The sequence below is a fragment of the Sceloporus occidentalis genome, unplaced genomic scaffold (genome assembly GCF_023333645.1).
Source record: "Sceloporus occidentalis isolate IW3139 unplaced genomic scaffold, rSceOcc1.0.p SCAF_3, whole genome shotgun sequence".
Taxonomy (NCBI): Eukaryota; Metazoa; Chordata; class Lepidosauria; order Squamata; family Phrynosomatidae; genus Sceloporus; species Sceloporus occidentalis.
This window is the reverse complement of record NW_028316983.1, coordinates 189,899,167-189,918,522: the sequence shown is the minus strand read 5'-3', so window position 1 is coordinate 189,918,522 and position 19,356 is coordinate 189,899,167. Positions and strand designations below refer to the sequence as shown.

The following is a 19,356-nucleotide window of genomic DNA, read 5'->3' as shown; positions in this document are numbered from 1 at the left end:
TCATGATCTCACAACCAAATTAAAGCTAAATCAAGTGTACATGGTATCTTCAGACTCCAAGTGGCAAATCATATGTTTGATTTTAATCACATGTTAAAAGGTTTTTATGAACATGAAAACAAATCATGATAGGTAGAAGCTAATGTGCTTTTTGTTCTTTTTCTATCAAAGGACATTTAAACATGCGGTCCCTGAAAAGTTGCAGAGTCCCACAACGTGCTAGTTTTCTACATGGCAGCTTTTTTCACAGTAGAACATTCAGACATCTGTCACTTACAGCATAAAGTGGAATGATCCAAAAAGGAGTTAGCATGTAGTTTACTTGTATTTTGTTCTTCTTCTTGTTCTGCACATTAACCTTTCTTCTAGAGAGAAGTGAAAGCAGAAAGTTTCTCTGTATTCCTCTATAGTTAATGTCAGCTTGTTCCAACATCCAACAAGAGAGGGTTGCACTTTATTTAGCCTATATTCTGGGCTTCTTTTTCTCCTTGCAGTAGCAGCTTTTTCTATTACTGTAAACATTTCCCTCCAGTAAATCCCAGCTGAATATTTGAATTTAGCATCTCCATTTCCTTACTGCTAGATCCCTAAATTGTTTTTGGTTTTGGTGATAATTCCTGAGAAATTATAAATGGCAGGATGCCCTTTACAATCAGTAAGGGATGATGAGCATATGCTGGAAGTCTTCAGGCAATGTTAATTTCTGTACATGGTCTTTAAAGTGTCAATGTGCACTTCTCATTCGAGCAGGATAAGTGTTGACTTAATGTAGCTGTGAACAATTCAAAGTGCTAGAAAACTGCAGGAAGAAAAGGCCATTCCATGTTGAAAGAAGACAACAAAATTTGGCCAAGAACTGTTGTGAGAGGATGGTGCTTCAGGGTAGCTTACAGGAAAGACTTGTCTTTGAGGCCGCAGCAGAACCACTGAAGTGCAAGAGAGATCCTCAGGAATCTTTCTATGTGATCAGCCAAAAACATGCTTCATCCACATTTTATCCTTTATATGGTAGTTATATAAGCCCACCCTGTGACTATGGTGCAGTGTCCCATAAACACAGCACTGATGTAGGGAGGAAACCGTTATGTTTCAGGATATGTGTGACAGTTCTGCATACTGTTATTCATGCTTCCTTTAAAAAGAAGTGAGAAAGTGTCAATAGTTTGCATATAGCCAGTTAAGAATTTCTTAAGAACCTTTAAAAACCAGCAAAAATAAAGGGTTTACAAAATGGCTTCGCAGAGGAATGTAGAGGAAAAACAGTGGTCAGCTTCTCTAATACTTTAATGCTACAATCATATGTGTATGTAGTTGGAAGTGAATGCCAATAAATTCACAAGGATTTCCCCTAAGTCAGGCTGCAATTTATGAGACCAGTGAGATGCATGTGGCCCTTTGGAAATCGCATATGATTTTTGGAGTCCCCTCTCTAATACCCTAGCACCTTGTAAAAAAAATTCCCAAACCCCTCCCATTTCAAAAGAAAAAACCTTTTTACAAGACAGTGTATGCTGTTTTAGGGTGCTCTTTGCCCTGAAACAGCCACCTTCTCCCTAAAAGAAACACCTGAAAGGGCAAATAGTGGTGATGCTTTTTCATTTCTGGTCACCAGAGTGTGGCTGAGAATATTGTAATTGTTCTTTGGTTTACACCAAGTATAACTGTTTGGGTTTTTTTATTTACATATGACTATTCTTTCATATATATATATATATATATATATATATATATATAAGCTTGGAATGTTTAGTTTGAAAATTAATTCACCAATCAGTAGCATAAACATAATAATTAAAATTGTTTCACTGATTTTTAGGGGAATACTTTTTGTTACTGGCTCCTTCCACAAGACTCTTTTTGTCCTTTTAAGATTGCCTTCCTTCAAAGTATAATTTTATTCTACATGGACTACAAAGCCCATAAGGGGTTTGCCTGAGAACTGTGGGAGTCCAGTATATCTGGAAATTGTATGCTTGGAGAAGGCCGTCACATAACATAGATCTCATCTTGCAACCTCTTGTGTTTGTCACTCATCTACATCTCTCTTTTACTTTCCACCCCACCAATACATACACTTCACTCATTCTTCAAATACTGTGTGTGTAAAGGTTAATAAAGAGTGATTTCTTTCAGTTAGAAGACACTGATCCACTGGAAGTACAGCAATAAGTCAGTAGCTACAAAAACTAATCAGTGAATTCACTAATCAGTGAATTAAGACTGTAGAATTTTTGAGAATCCCTGAGCATATGTAGAATATTTTTACATACAACAGACTCACCACATCTTTTCTGACTCCCCACTGTTAATCAAGAAGTCCATTCTGCAAAGACCAGTGGTAGGCAACAGGTTTTGCATGAGGACCTACAGATCCCATACAGTCTGTGGGCTCTAGTATCTTAATGACCTGGTGTCTAACAAGCCATCTTACCATAACTGCACCCATAATGCTATAATGAAAGTGTTGGGCATAAGAAGATGAATGAGGTGGGGCAAATAGAAAGCAAAACAGGAGAGCTGGGGAGGAAAAGACAGGGAGAAGCCAGGAGAGAACTAACTGAAAGAGAGATTTGAGAAAGATTTTTCACTTAATTATCAAAGGGCCTAAGATAGTGTTAAGTACCAAACTAAAGAATCATAAAGTTGCAACTCACCCCAAATAATTGCATAATATATATTATAAAATAATATACAATAGAAATCAGTCCAGAGGATAATCAATATAGAGGGGAGGTTGCTGAAGAGAGTGCACCCCTCACTGTCCAATCCCAGAAGACTCATATACTTTCCTTTCATACAGGCCTATTGTGGGACATCTGCCTTTCAACCTTCCTGAAAGAATGCTAAAATATGAAACCAATCCAAAACATAATCTGTGGAAACCAATCAAGAACATAATCAGTCTAGGAAAAGAAGTTGGTTACAATGTTAGAGTGCAAGAAAGAAACCAAATACTTTATTTCTGTACAGGTCCATATGAGACATTCTGAAACAGTTCTAGCTGCTTGAAAGACTTTGTGTCATTCTAAGCAAAGATGTCATTCCCTACCACCCCTATTTCCTTCCAAGATTCATCTTTTTTTTCCTTTTCCAAACTTGCCCATCCTTCTAATCAACAAACCCAACTATCTGAGCTTTTGCTCCAGAACATCCTCTTTTAGTGCTTCCTTATCTCCAAGAAATCACACAGATTAGTCTACCTAACAACAGATCCATGGGGCACATTTCCTCCAATTCTAATATTTCTTCTCCAAGGCAGCAGGATTTTCTGTTTTACTGAGTGTGGTAGAGGGAAAGGCACCCAATCTAATGAATTCTAACCGATTCTAATTGCTTAATTTATTAGAGCATATTTCACCTTCAGCATTAATTGAGGAATCTACGGCACTTTACAGACTGCCCAAAAGGGTGGTCTGCTGGCGCCGTAATTTGCTGCACAGAGGAGCCCCAGCGGCCCAACCGCGTGGCTCCTTAGCACAGCAAAAAGAAGCCGCAAAAAGCGGCTTCTTTTTGTGACGCGGAAATGGCATCGCAAAGTGCCAATGGCGCACTTGCAGCATCATTTCTGCTGTGCGATGTGCGGGCGCTAGGTGTCTGCAACATCAAAATGGTGGCGCCCATGTAGAATTGGCACTGCCATTTTGTATGCGCCAAGCGCATACTAGGGTTAGGGACGTCCAGAAAGGACGCCCTTTTCTAACCCTAGTACGTGCACGGCACGTACTTTTTGCCCATCTGTAACGGGCCTACGAAGTGAAATCACTAGAAAAAATAATGAATTAATAACTTAATGAGCCAATCAACAAATTAATTCCATGTTCTGTTTTTTTAAAAAAACAAATATGCACATATATAAGAGAGCAAGTCAAAAGTCACCAATAGCATCACAGGAAATGTCCATCAGATGCTGTGATCATAGATGGGAACTAACTAAATCAAATCAATTAAATTATTAATTAATTTGAAATTTGAAAATGTCTTAATTAAATTTATGTATTTATTCAATGGATTGACAAGTTGCAATTTTATCATAAATCCATAATTACTGAGTTATTAATTAATTAAATGGAAAACAGTTCTAAAGAGCTAACAAATTTTACATTACCCAGCCAGTTCTTTACTTAGTGCCTGGTTTACCTGGGCTTTTGCAAAACTACTTTTTGCTTTTTGTTAGTACCTCAGGATCAGGGAATTAGAGTATTTAGGCTACAAGAGTCAAATCCTTTACAGCCAAACCCTTACTCATAGACAGTGCAAGTGAGAGAATCATCTTACATAAATCCTTACAATGGACCCTTTTCAAATGTAATACTCGGGATTTATGATGTTCATGTGAATGCCAGTATATAATATATATTTCTTACTTTCATTCTTACAGTAGTTATTGCACTTACTGTTAAGACATTGTAGGATATCAAACCTCAAGAAAATAATGTGACAGCACCAGTCTCTTCCAACTCTATGATTCTATCATTCTATGAAGGCATATTTTCATAGGTAATACATTCCCCATTCCTTTTTTTGATAGGGCAAATTAAGGGCTGCTTTTTATTTTTGGACTCCCAACCCACAACATCTCTGTAGGTGGTGAAATTTGAGAGTTGTCATCCCAAAAATACCCCAATACTTCAATGTTCTGATCTAGTTTTTGTGAATGGCTTTCTCATTTAGCGCATGTGTGTTTTCTCACCACTAACATGACAAGATTAAAAAAATAATTTCGGAGTGGAATACTTGAGTCATTCATGCCTAACAAAGGCCTCCAGTTTGCCTGTTTATGGCGGGAGGAAATGGTTTTACAGCTCATGTGCAATTGTATTTTATCTTAATCCATAGTAGCAGTTGCCTATAAATTCCATAGAACTGCTTATTTCTCATCTATAACTCTTAATAAAAAATAGAACTGTGCCAACCTATTAAATCCTTAATAGAATATTCTAATGGTTATTAAATCAATTGACTCTGAATTTCACTTTAATAAATGAGTCAGACAGTATTTTCCAATTACTGTCTTCCACCACCTTTCTAAAGAGCAGATTATTCTGATTGAATTTTTAAAGCTGTTCAGCACTGTTAATTTTTTTTCCTGTAGGTTTGCTGAAAGAATGTAGCTTTGAAGTGGGTACAGGACAGGGTGAGAATAACCTCTTGAAGTGATGTTCTGGCACTCCATATTTATGCTAGATGTACACTGCCATGGTAGTTTTTCACTGTCTTGTTTATTTTGTTGTGATTTGACATTCAATATTTCCATTTTAAGTCTCTCTTCGAGTAGGGAGGCAGGTTCCTTAGAACAGCTGCCTTTTCTTCATCTTTCCACTTTTTCCAATCTTGTAATAAGCTACAAGGAACAGCAGGAACAAAAATGTACTGGTGGAAGAGCTGTAGGTGTGTATATAATTGACCTTTTCAAAGCCAAATGGTAACATGGTGTCTAAAAATCAAGGTATTTTCAGAAGGACAGCAGTTAGCTGGGCCAGACTGACATCTGCTAGTTTCTCCAGGTCAGTCATAGCCCAGTACTACTGCTGTTTTAATCCTGTCACTTTCCCAGAATGCAGTAGTGATCAAAGGAAATAGTGCATAGGAACACACAAAGCTATGGGTAAAGAGCGCCAAAGGAATATTGCCTATTGCCCCAATGTCTAGATGAATGTTGCATTGCTTACTGTGGATCACAAAAAAAACGTCAAACAAGAAAAAGCCCTTAAATTCATAACTATGGATATCTGTCTTGACTAGCACTAGTCCATCTCATTAGTGAAAAGAAATTCTAAAGATAAATAGCAAAAGTAGAAATCTTTTATCAAGTCAACACAGCTTGTTGTCAAACACAAAGCATGCCTGTGCAACTGAATGTAATATGGAGGGGTAGATGATCAGTCCTGTTCCTCTAAACAGAAAAGGTCCAGCACAAATGTAATTCTCCTAATCTAGAGAGAGATCCAGATACTCTTATCTTTCCTTTTATAGATCCACAGTGTCAGTCTGCCACTCTTTATGGGAAAAAGTGTTCATACATCTGCAAAATCTAATCACAGCTATATGCTGTATTAAGCTATCTGATGTTAGCCTTAATATTGGTGCAGATAAAGAGTAGAAGCATGGTTAGGTCCAGGAAATGACATGAGGAAGAATTCATGAGAGAGGAAGGTAAACCAAGTATTCAAGCCTCCAGGACACTGGCTGTTATCTACTTGATTTAATTTGTAATCTTCTCACTCTAAGAGATTCTTCCTAGTTTTAATAACTAATTGGGAATGTTAACCGTTGTGGTTGTTTTTATGCATAGAATAACTTTATCTTTAATATTTTTAACTTGTTTATATTTCCCTAAATTGAAGGGATATAACTGGAGAGACATTATGAATTTTCCAGTTAAACTATTTATACAAGTAGTTTTGTGTGTGTGATTTGAAATATAAAATGTGCAGATCTATCTTGAATTCATATATTCACAGCCTATAGTTTCTGTAGCAAAATCCTTAGTTTTAGTCTCTGAGTTACAAATGTTAACACAATCTCAAACTTTTCAGCCAGTTCTTTTCAAATTAGAAACACAGTTCCCCCAGCCATCATTGCATATATTTGCAATCATGCACATACTTATTTCATGTACATATTTATTTCAAATATTCATGTATTGGTTTCTTAATTAGAGTTTTCAAAACACTAAAATCCTATTGACTGAAAAGTGTAACATAATTGAGTATATGTTACCTCTCTTACTATGTCTATGGAGGGCTTTGTCGCCACATGAAAGTCCTACTTTTCTTTTGTGAAGCTGACAGTAGAACAGTAGAAGCCTAGCAGAATGGAATGTTTGTATTTCTGTGCTGTATGAATAGATAAGAACTCATATATCCCTGAACAATTTTGTGAAATCCCCTTAAAATTGTGATTGCTTTAGAGTATCTAGAACTGCAGATTTGCACTTGGATAACATTTCAGGGACTGGAATTTCTTACCTTCATCATGATGGGTGAGGGATCCAGAGTTCCTTGTCCTAAATCCAGTTGCTATTCCCAGCTAGAGTAAACACATTGAAATCAATGCGATTTACTTGCAAGTTGATTTACCATTCAATACTTGATTGAATCTAGGGCTCTACTCTAGTTTAGACTAGCAATGGATTTATGTTTTTGTCTTCCACATGCTTTAATGATGTGCTAAACTCCTTAGATTTTTCAGTGCTTAAGAGAATTTCTTCCTTCTGAAGCAGCTAGTGTGGACCATTGTCAGAGACCAGATACCCAACAAAGTAGATACTTGGCCTGATCCATTGTTACAAGTATGAACTTTAGAATTTCAAACAAACAAACTTTAGGATTAATATGAAGACTATTCATTAATTCCATCCTTTCTTTCTCAGTACCATTTGCATCATAATCCGGACCCACTATATTATGCACCCATGCCGACTTTGTGAGCATTACTCTTAAATTTCTTTTTAAGATGAAATTTCATTTTGAAATCAAATTAAAAACACAGGCAATAGAAAGGTGTCTCTGCCTTATATGCAATGTATGATTTCTGCTTTATATTTTCTTGGATCCATTAATACAAATAAATACACTTTCCATCTTGTTCACCTAACCATGTAAATCATGTGAGGCACATTTATTGGTTCTATGGCTACACAGCTGCATCAAAATACCCAGCTTTTGCCTATTCCTGATTGTGTGATGCATCGAGGGTTCCTGGAACATCCTGCATTGAAGGGACTTTTAAAATGTCCCAGCTGGCTGAGGCTGTTGAAAGCAGAAAATCCCAGATTTCTCCTTCATCTCAGGCCAATGGGTAGGTTAAAATGAAAACAAGAAATCATTTAAGAAGACTGGCACTGGTGAGAGCCCCATCTCACTCTCAGGCTCTGGTTGCAACTGCAAAGCCATAGCACTATCAAGTTATTCTTCCATTCTCATCCACCCCCTTTCCCCAACAGGCCCAAATGGCAGGAAAGGAAAAGAGATGAGCAGAGAAGGACTTGTATTTTGTGGCTTGGGCTTAGGGCTTGAACCTAGGGCTAAGCAGCATGGTGTAACTTCACTTCCAAACAGTGTTCTAAAAGTAATAGGAGTCCCTTTACTCTCTGGAGCTGTTTGGAAACCTTCCTGTCTTCATACCCGCTGTGGGGGGGGGGGTGAGAAGAAAAAAGAGAGCTTTGCACTGGTCCTGAGGTTGAAACATAATGGTAGACAAGGTGCAATGATATGAGTGACTGGAATATGGCAACACTAGATGTATCTGATTTTTCTTTGGGAAGTGGCAAATCCAGAGACATTTTCCCCCTCCAGTACCAATACACTGGAGCATCACAGAACCTGGAGCAGGACTAGGCCATCTGCTACCTTCCAGAGGTTTTGGAGTTCAGTGTGCCCTCCCCTTACGCAGGGATCCATTCCGGATCCCTCTGCGTAAGGGGAAATCAGTGTATGCTGAAGCACCATAGGAAGTAATGGGGCTCACGTCTGTGGCGCACATTGGCACAGTGGTACACATGCAGTATGGGTGTGCGTCCCATTAGTTCTTCCAGGGTGCAACAGGCTCTTCTGGCGACGAGCTCTTATGGCACGCCCGAGTAAAACTCAGGTGCATTGTACAACCGGTGAAATCTTCCCAATGGCCATGCTGGCTGGGATTGATGGTGGTTTATGGGCTAATCTATATGTTAAGTGATTTATGTGAATAGCTGCAGATTTCTGCATATTGGCATCGGTGGTTAATTGTCTTCACTTTCATGTGCAAAATTGCTTCTATTTGCTTCTATTCACCCTCACTCTGCCAAAACTGTGCAGCTATCTGAATCCATGTGAAGCAGAGGAATGACTGCAAGTGTGATTATGTGCAAACCTTTTTTATGTGGTGTTCAAGAAGTTCCCCGCCACCACAAAAAGCTTGAACTCCTGTGAATTCCATGTAGCCAGATCACATTCTGTTCAACTGGAATGAGGATTATTGTAATTGTGTAGACTAGCCCGAAGTCAGAGGTGACTTGAGATGGACTTTCCAGAGTACTGAACCTATTTTGGAGAAGGGGTTCAGAACCTTGGATGAATGTTTTAAACTCTGGGATAAAATCCACAACAAATTCACTGCATTGTTGACATGGAAGCCACCAACTGGACCAAAATGTTTGAAGGATATCAAGTTGCCTAGCCCTGGCCCAGAGTCTCTGCAGTCCCCAGAACTGTTTGTGATACCAATACTTATGTAGTAGCTAAGGAAGAGGAATTAGAGCTAGTGTGATCATTCTTATTAGTCTTTAGCAATGTTTTGTTTGTTTTTTCTCAATAGGGTTATTGCACAGCCATTGAGGGAGATAGCCTTTGGATTAGAGGGAGTCTGTGCTGTTGAGGGCAGCTGGTTCATGTATTTTGCCTGTTTGCCCTAAGGATAATTTCAAATTCAGGGAACTGCAAACTAAACCAAGGATACAAATTTAATTATTTTGCCTAGGTTTAGTTGCTTATAGTTTGGCAGAATGGCCAAGTGACGGCATATGGGTTACAGGCTGCAAGTCATTTTAATTCAGTCGTTATCTCCATCCATTTTGATCAAATCTTAGTCATAGCTACTTGTCTTTGCGTGCTGTGTTATATTAAACAGGTGTAGCATAGTGTTATATTTGGATGCTTAGAAAGAAATGCTTTTAAAGAAAAAAAAACCAGCACCCTTTTTGCATCAAACACGTTGGAGTGACACACCAGGTACAGCTGTGTATTGTTGTTTTTATTAATCAGATAGTGTATTTACCTGCAAGATCAAACTATTTGTATAACATACTAGTGACATACAGAAGGACCTTTTCTGAGATATGCTAAGGGAATTGAACCCTGTTACAGCAGAGCTGGGAGCTGCATCTTACCTAGCAACTGTTTCTAAGTAGGACAACCTATCACTGTTCCCATGGTGGAACGAAAGGAGCTTGCAACACTGTTGGGAAGAAAGACTAATGCTAGGCCTGAGATGGAAAGGGGGAGGAGGGCAACAAGGGGCTGCAGCTCAGAGCAGGGAAGGTTTTAGGATCAATTTTGTGATGCTAGGAATGCCTGTAGCTGAAAAAATAAAAGAAAGGACCTTTGAGGCTATAGTGGGATAGTAATTAATAAGGGGAGGAAAGAGTAGCTCAGGCATTAAGGATACCAGAAGGCTTTCTTGTTCACAACAAAGATTCATGATACCATACAAATTTAAAGCAAAGCAAAAACAAAAAAAAACAAAAACAAAAACAAAAAAAAAACCCTAAGTGAAAAAAATGCATGCTTCTCTTAAAACACTACTAATAAAAATGAGTATATTGTCGCACATAAACTAAAGAAAAAGGAAACAACAAATTCTGTCATCCACATACACACACGGTGCACTGGTGCTCTTCCAAATTTAAGTCAACCCAGAAAGCAAAGATTTGCATGGCTTCTGGAAATTTTAAAGTTAAGGCTTTGACAGCTGGCACAGAGAAAAATATGGCCAGGTAGGGTATGCTGGATAAGGATGTTTCTGGCAAGTTCCTTTCCTTGCTGGTTTTTAGGCACTTGTATATTGCAATAAAAATTAAATACTGTAGCCTGCAGTCCCTCTGTTTAACTCTGTATGTTTGACTCTCTCCTCCCCTACACTCATAACTGCTTTCCATCATAGGGCCTGCAGAAGCTTGTAGTAATTTTTTATCTATCTATCTATCTATCTATCTATCTATCTATCTATCTATCTTGCACACACATACATTTAACAGATATAGGATGAATGCTGCTGAGCAAGAGACCTGGCAGCATTTCCTCCCCACCCCACTCCCTTGATCTGATACAAACTGCAGGATAGAAATTGTACCACTTCCAGTTCAAGAACTTTGAGATGTATCTTTTTTATTTAATTGGGTGCATCTGCCTTTTTGTAGTAGTGAACAAGTTCAATTGCATTTGTGCATACTATTTCTTGCTAGTAAACAAATATTTAATAATTGCAGATGAGGGGCTGATTCAGTACAACTGGCCAGATAACTATTTAGTATATGAAGTATATTATTTGTTTGGTTATCCTAGTTCTATATGAACGGTTGTGACCTCTCTGGCAAAAAGATGGAAGAAAAGTGCAACAAATAACAATATACTTTCCTCATTTTTCTCCTCCACCAGATGAAGGACTAAACCATGAATGCAAGCTGTGCAACCAGACATTTGATTCTCCTGCCAAACTTCAGTGCCATCTGATAGAACACAGCTTTGAAGGCATGGGGGGAACCTTCAAATGTCCAGTCTGCTTTACAGGTGAGTATGCTGACAGGATTATTTCCTTTCCCATCCATGGCCTTAGTTTATTCATGTACATTCTCCAGTGATGTCATTTATGCCAGACTGTGACTTCAGGTCAGCTTCTGTGCGCATATCAGATTAGTTATATTGATTAGGAATTATTTAAAAAGTCAAGTGTGCAGAAGGATCAGACATGCATCTACCTGAATTGCTTTTCAAACTCTCTCACATAATTCACTTTATTATACTTAGTAGTGTAGGATTTTAGCAGTCCTATTTGTTGAGCAGAATATTACTTGGTTTTCTCAAGGGAGGTCCCTGGATTTTACTCATTTCTCCATCTGCTTGTATTCCTGAATACCATCTCCCACGCTGCTTTGAAAGACCCTGAACTTTACTAGCAGTTTTTCACTGGAATCCAAGGAGTTGGAGCAGGAGCAAGGAAATCACCAGTATGCTTTATTATTATAAATACCTTTTATTAATTATGTAATGTACTTTTTCATAGAAACGTCAACTCTTTTTTGTAGTGGTTTTTAATTATATCTGTTTTAACTTTTGTTAGCAACCTTTGATGCCATTATTGGGAAAAGTCAGAATATAAATGAAATAATAGGAATAATAATAGTAACAACAACAACAATAACAACATTAAGACTGGTAGGATGTTTTCTGATCTCTTCTTCCCCAAACTAAGATGTTTTCTCCTCTCTTCATCTGCAAACCAAGACAGCTCCATATACAGAATAGGAGTTCAGTACATGCAAAGTAGCCCTAGAGTCTGGACAGTCATTTCTGAAACTCAAAACAGCTTTCAAAAGCAGATTGTGATATGTCACGGAGGATGGAATGTCCCATTGAGAGTTAGATTACAAAATGGTGGGCTATAGTCAAGCTCTTGAACATACCTAAAGTAGCCTTTTGGATCATTGCCCTCATTTTTTACTTAATGAAAAAAATATGATATATACTTGGTGTAGAAGACACATGGATATTCTAACCTTAGGCAGAGGTTAAGAGTAAATGGAAAGGATGCTGTGAGGCATCACCTGTGGGCTACAAAGCACTAAGTTGCAGATGAATGCCCATTGAATCTGTTGTATTCTTTTCCATTTGCTTGTGTAAATTCCTACATTTTTAAAGAGCTAAAACAGGATAGGTATAGAATTCAGAAAGATTATTGTTTTCTTCTCATGCTGTGCCCTCCAAAGCATAGCTCACTTTGCTGTGACCTCATTGGTCACTGTATTTGTATGTATGCAAATTTATACATATATACGCCTACATCAGACTACAAAGGTGGAAACATATTTGCTGCCAAAAGGAAGGAAATATGGTTTCCTGATAGCTCAGTTGCTGCTACAGAACAGAGGCATGCTGAAATGTCACTCAGATAATTATGAACAAACAATACGTCCAATCTTCTACACATACACACACACACACAGAGAGAGAGAGAGAGAGAGAGAGAGAGAGACTCAGCCTTATTTGTTCATATATACCCCTGAAATAGTCAACACTCCTGACTTAAAGCCAGAAATCTCCATTATTTTTTTACACTGAGTACATATTAAATGATATATATTAGGCCCTTGGTATCAGCTGAGGTTTGGTTCCAGGATCCCTCGTTGATACCAAAATCCCTGGATGTTAAAATTCCATTAAATATAGTGGCTAGTAAAATGGAAGATTATCGCACCAAGCAGAAGCGCTGGTGAATCATCTCTCAAACGTTGAGGAAGTGCACATATGTGAAAGTCTGGCACACTTGCTCAATGTCAGGGAATCATTGGCTCCCTCTAGTGTCACTGAATCATTCAGGGAGAAGGAATGTTCAGAGGAAATTCTCTCTCCCTGAAAAATTCAGTGATGCTAGAGGGAGCCAACGATTCCCTGACATTGAGAAAGCACACCAGGCTTTCACACACATGCTCTTCCTCAATGTTTGAGAGACAATTTAGCAGCGCTTCTGCCTGCTGTGATAATCTTCATGGTGTCCCTTATAAAAAATGAAAAATCAAGGTTATCTTTGTGTAAAAAATATTCACAAGACAAGAATGCTTGAATCCATGGATAAAGAATCTGTGGATATGGAGGGCCAACTGTAAAATTCACTGTTACTTGTGTTCATTACTGTTTCATACATAACAGACTCTGTATGATGCTGATGATGCTCTTACAAAATAACGAACATGTAGTTCTGGACATACTTGAAATTGAAAAGCACAGCTTGGACACCTTCTCCTGAACATCCTCTCTCTACAAGAGCTGGGATGTACAACATCCTTCCAGTTGTGGCTCAAAATATGAGAAATCCTAGCCCGGCTCTTTAGTTGGCATATTACCAATAAGACAAGATACCCTGCCCCCAATGAGATGTATTAACATATTGGAGGCAATCTAAGGGAGCCTTGTGGCGCAGTGGTTAAATGCCTGTACTGCAGCCACTCACTCAAAACCATAAGGTTGTGAGTTCAAGACCAGCGAAAAGGGCTCAAGCTTGACTCAGGCTTGCATCCTTCTGCGGTTGCTAAAATGAGTACCCAGATTGTTGGGGGCAAATTAGCTTACAGTTGTAAACCGCTTAGACGCTGCTTAGGTGGTATGAAGCGGTATATAAATGAAGCTTGTTTGTTTGTTTTTTTGTAACCTGTACATGTATTTTAAAATGAAACACTTTTAAAGATTTCATGCAGCACTTTTATTTTTAGTAATAATAATGCTATTTAAAATTGTGCCCTAAATATCAGTACTGTATATAAACACAGTATTTGTTTTTCAAAGAGAGGAAAACCAGCAATGTTCACAATTCAATATCTATATTATTCTCTATTGATATACTTTCATGAGCAAGCATGATTGTTTGTTCCCTTCATATTATTCTTCTTATTTGGCAACTACACTCCCAATAAAATGCAAGCAAACCCTGTTGTTTATACATACCACTACTTATTATTAACTGCTTGTGTACTACCTGTAGTTAACTACCTGTGATCCCTCTTCGATTCACAGGGAGAGGCGGGAAATACAAATAAAATTTTATTATTATTATTATTATTATTATTATTAGTTGAATAAGTTTACTTTATAATATTTAGTTTTAATTTTCACCACACAGCTTGCATTCATAATTTCTAAAGCTATAGAAAGTTTTGCGTTGTGAAAGGAAGTGAATTATTTTTGTATAATCTGTCATTCTAGAAGTTAAACTTAGGTTGGATTTTTAATATAAACAGTGTACAAAATAGATCTGAAAATGAATTCCATTGAAGGCTATTGCTGTGAAGTTCCCTGATTCAAAATAACAATAATAACAGGAATTGTTTAATATTTCAGCCAGTGGCCTTGTATAAAATGTGTTAAGAAGTATGTAGATAACTTCTGTTCCAATCTGTGTTTTAAAAAACCCATTTTCCTTTTTTGCTGATGGGGTAAATAGATACAGCACATTAATCATAAGCAATGATGTTTTATGAGTAATATGCTATTAAATTATTTCAGTATGTAGAATATTAACAAGAACCTAAATTCACCAATATAAATTTTATATGGAAAATGGAATCCAATCCTTTTTAAGGTAATGAGAAATGTGATTAAAATGTATGACTCACAAGCACACTATTCTAATTCTTTCTTTCTTTCTTTGTTGGCATTCAATTAGAATTATTTTAATGATTAGGAATGGAGTCAAACTTAAATGCCAGAATCTTTAATAAATCCTTTCCCTGCCTATACAGATTAATATTGTAGATGCAAACTTTTTTTTAGGTCACAGTGCACCAGGCATCCATCAGAAGTCAGTGCTGCCAACCCAAACACTGCCTCTGGCATATACAATTTAATTATTAATAGTATGTCTCCTAGGTAAACTGTTACACAGTCTTAGGGCCTTGTTTTGTAGTCATTAAAATTGAACATGTTTATATTATTGAAACCCTTGCATTCAGTGTGTACTCAGAGTTGATCTTAAAGTATCCAAAGAGAATTTACCTGCAGTTCTGTTTCACGTTTATAGACATTGCCCCAATGTAGCTGTGGGATATAATTTTTAACAATAACACATTTAAATACAGGATTGTTTGTTAAATTTAACTTTTGAGCAAATGCAAAACAAACAAATAAAAAAAGACTTTGCCTTGTATTGTTTCCAAATTTTTCAGTAACAAGGATTTTTTAAATGTTGTTTTTGATTTTCAAAGTGGTGTGGTTCATTCTGAAATTATTGTGGTAAGAGAAAATTATTGTGGGGGAAAAGGACAGGGTAGTTTCTAAATCTTTTAGATTTAAATGTTATTTGATTATGTTTTTACCAGACATACAAGAATGGCTCTTTTACAAAGAGAAGAAAAGAAAATTAGGATTTGAATGTAGAGCCGAGCAATCATTACTGGTGCCTATTATAGCAACAGTATAATCAGAAATTATAGGGTTCCTGGATAATTGTACCCTTTGCAATTGCTGTGAGTTAATGAGGAAATGTTCACAAGAAAAGTCTCTCTATGTAGAAGACAAATAACAAAAAGTTCACATTTTCTTTTCAATGTTTCAGTATTTGTTCAAGCCAACAAGTTGCAGCAACACATTTTTTCGGCCCATGGACAAGAAGACAAGATCTATGACTGCACACAGTGCCCACAGAAGTTCTTCTTCCAAACAGAACTGCAGGTACTCTGCTCCTTAAAAATGCTTGAACAGAGGGGATTGTAGCATATATTGTTGAACAAAATAACTAAACTAGGTGCACCCCGCTTCTGTGAAACATCAGAATAGGGGCAAAGGGATGGTGAAGCAGAAGGGGGGAAAGACAACTATTTGGAGGAACTATAAAAGAACTATCAGGGCTGTAGATGTAGTTGACAAGATTTTTAGGGGAGGGCATGATGTAGCATTATGTCTTGTAATGTCACAGGCAAATGAGCCACTTAAATGGTGTCCAAAGCTAATAACATTTGTATGCCTTACTAAAATATATCAAAAATTTTATAGAAATTCCATTTGGTTTAGGAAGGGCTGATGTGAAATAAGTGTCTAGAATATGTAGAGTTGACTAGCAATTAAATATATGCCTTAAAGTGCGGCACCAATCCTGACATTTGATGAACATACCACTATCATGTTTGGTTGCAAATAAACTTCCCTCCATTCATGCATTGTATTTTTATGTTAACTTTAAATATCTTACATGTAATGTTTATGCAGAAACCGCCTTTTTGAATGCTAATTTCAGACTCATGGAGTCAGTCATGTCAAAAGTGGTCTAGAGTAATAGAGTCCTGTTGCTGTCTAAAGAGCAAAAATAACAAAAATGGAGGAAAAGTAAAGGGGGAAACCCATGTGTTTTAATTACCCTGCATAGTATCTCTATTCACTCAGATAGTGATTGCTGTAACTTGAACATTCCATACAGAAATTGTTATGTCAGGGTTAAATCTCATCTGATAGTCCTTCCCTTGAACTTAGAAGAAAGCTTTGTCTTTTGTTGAAAGTAGAATTTTTGAGTCTCAAGTGTTCATTTATAAACCCACACTTTGCTTTCATTGGGACACTGCAGTTCTCCAGAGAGAAATAGAAAGGGAGAACATCTAAAGCTTCCTATGTGAAGTTAGAAGAATTTATTTGAAAAGGTATTTAAAGTTGCCAGCACTTAAAAACTACGGATTTGTCAGGAACAGTTTTTGCTACAGCTGTTGAAAATAAAGAAAATTACAATGCTAAAAATATTAAGCTATTTTACTCTTTATCAAAACACTCACATGTAATAATGCAGTCCTTTTAAAAATAAGATAAATGGTGCCAAATGACTTGATGGCTTTTAATTTATGTATTTATGAATTAAAAATGCACCTTCCACATCCATATGCTAATAAGGCTTGCAAAGCCAAGCACTTAAGATGTCAAATTCAAGTTGTTGTTATCCTGGAATTGTTGTTGTTGTTGTTGTTGTTGTTTGGAATAACAGAAATTGTAATCTTCCACTTAAAAACCCTTGAAGAGTATTTATATTTGTGAAATCTGTCTATTTACAAATATGTAGGAAAGGTAATCAGAATCACCATTATCATTATCATTGATTTTATCTATATCTTTATATTACGCTCTTCCTCATAGGATCTCAGGGTGGCTAACCTTTTCCATCAAAGGTTGGGAACTTCTTTCAGCCCAAGAACATAAACTAGGCCTTGAGCAAACAAGCCCCCCCCCAAAAAAAAAACTGTGGCAAGGCCACACGGGCACCATTCATGCATGGCAACTGCATGCGCCCAGTCCCACTTTGGCCCACTGCCGTGGTTTTGAGCCAGGCCGGCAAAAGGAGTAGTTTTTTTCCCCACTCCTTTTTGGCCTGGTTCTTTTTCCTTGGAGCAGCATCTGGGCAGCTTCCAGTCACGTTGATCTAAATGCCATGCCCCAACGTGGCCCAATGGCGGCCCTTTTGATCTGTCTGTTTCGAGCCTTAGTCTCAGAGATCTCCAGGACTCTATTCCAGTGCTAGGCAAGACCAAAAACAAACAAAAAAATGGGACCAAAAATACCAGGATTGTTTAGATTAAATCTCTGACTTCCAGCAGATATGCATTGGGAGATGAATTTTAACTTTTTAGAATGGGGGAATGTACATGAAAGCTGAATAACCAGCTGTACAAAAATGTGTGTACAAAAGCTGAATAATAGTGAAAATTATAATCGTTTTCTAGGAAAGCCTAGAGTTCCAAATTGAAAACCAAGGTTCGTCAAATTTAGCTGCATGATGTGAAATAGTTCTTCCTGATCAACATAAATACAGAGTTAAAATTAGCACTATTTAAAATAATCAAGTAATCAAAATAATCAAATCACAAATATACAAAATAATATATTTTAAATGTCTGGTAACATACTATAAAAGAGTGCCCCCCCCAAAAAAAAAACATAAAAAGAAAGCCTGAAGAAATACTTCAAGATGTATTCATTTTCCAGAAAGAAATATAGAGGGAAATACAAAGGCAGTTTTCAGAGGTAGGAAGAGGAAGGACAATTCTTTATATTTTTATCTCAAATAGTAAAGCCTTTGAATTACAAAAGGGTGGGAAATATGAAGGCGAAGGGGGAACCTGAAAAGGTTGGCAATGCATCCAGCTGGCCTAACTTCCTGCCTTAAATGTTTTCAAGACAAGTTTATACAACCAGCTAAGGGAGTCACATATAAAGATAGTTGTGTTTTAGGGTGGAGAGTGTTGCCCACAATGACCATTGGGACTCTTTCAATGCAGTGGTCTTTTACCATATTCCAGAAGTGCTTTTGCTAACCCAAGATTCAATTTTCAAGGCAAACAGATGTATGTACCCCACCCTCCCAAAATCATGCTATCAGAAGTATCCATACTTTGCAAACATCTTTTCTAAATGCAAGCCTAGAATTTTCAGATATTGCTTTGATTTTCTTCTGCCTTCCTGAGAGGAACATGATCAAGGGGAAAAGAGGAAGGAATACTTATCGCTGAAGATCGTTTTCCTGAGACCGTCATGATAGTGGTGTGTAATACCCATCACGCCTGTCCAAATGGATACATGCAGGAGATCTATTCAAGCAAACCTTTTACAGGATTATCGGCCTACAATTTTAAGTCTCTTCTGGGTCAGCCAAAAGGTTACACATTTGGAATGATGATTCTAGTGCTTGATCAGCTCTAATGATACTATTACTCAAGCTATTGAGCTGCCACTCCTTGTGGCAGAGGTTACTTGTGTTTAATTCCTAGACAGAGACTATGAGAGAGCTTCCAATCAAGCATCTAAGAAAAAAAGATTGTGGTGGGCATGAAGCTAACAATACCACCCTCACTATTGCTTCTGTGATGATTCATAGGTAGCATCAAGGAAGAAAACATTCTTTACTTTCAGTTCCAAGTGATCAATTTAAAACTTCAAGAATATCTTCACAAGGAATAATGGGTAAAGAATGCATTTTTAAATGAAGTAAAGGATTAGAGTTGACATTTCTAGATCCTTGGAGTCACTGAGAAAATGTAGAACAGCCACTGCTTTTTAAGCCCTAAAGACCAACTGTGATTATGCATCCAGTAAGGAATATCTTATCTGTTCTTCTTTGAAAGGAAATCTACCTGAA

The 19,356-nt window shown here is 37.3% G+C and overlaps 1 protein-coding gene across 5 annotated transcripts in view; it reads left to right on the top strand.

The window, feature by feature from the left end:
* Positions 1 to 19,356, top strand: part of ZNF521 (zinc finger protein 521) — a 363,548-nt gene that overhangs the window by 303,891 nt on the left and 40,301 nt on the right. For all 5 annotated transcript variants that reach the window (XM_089517209.1, XM_089517204.1, XM_089517207.1 and 2 more), the window contains 2 exons: positions 11,136 to 11,267; positions 15,802 to 15,917. In XM_089517209.1, the coding sequence (XP_089373335.1) occupies positions 11,136 to 11,267; positions 15,802 to 15,917 (248 nt within the window). The remainder of the gene's footprint in view (positions 1 to 11,135; positions 11,268 to 15,801; positions 15,918 to 19,356) is intronic.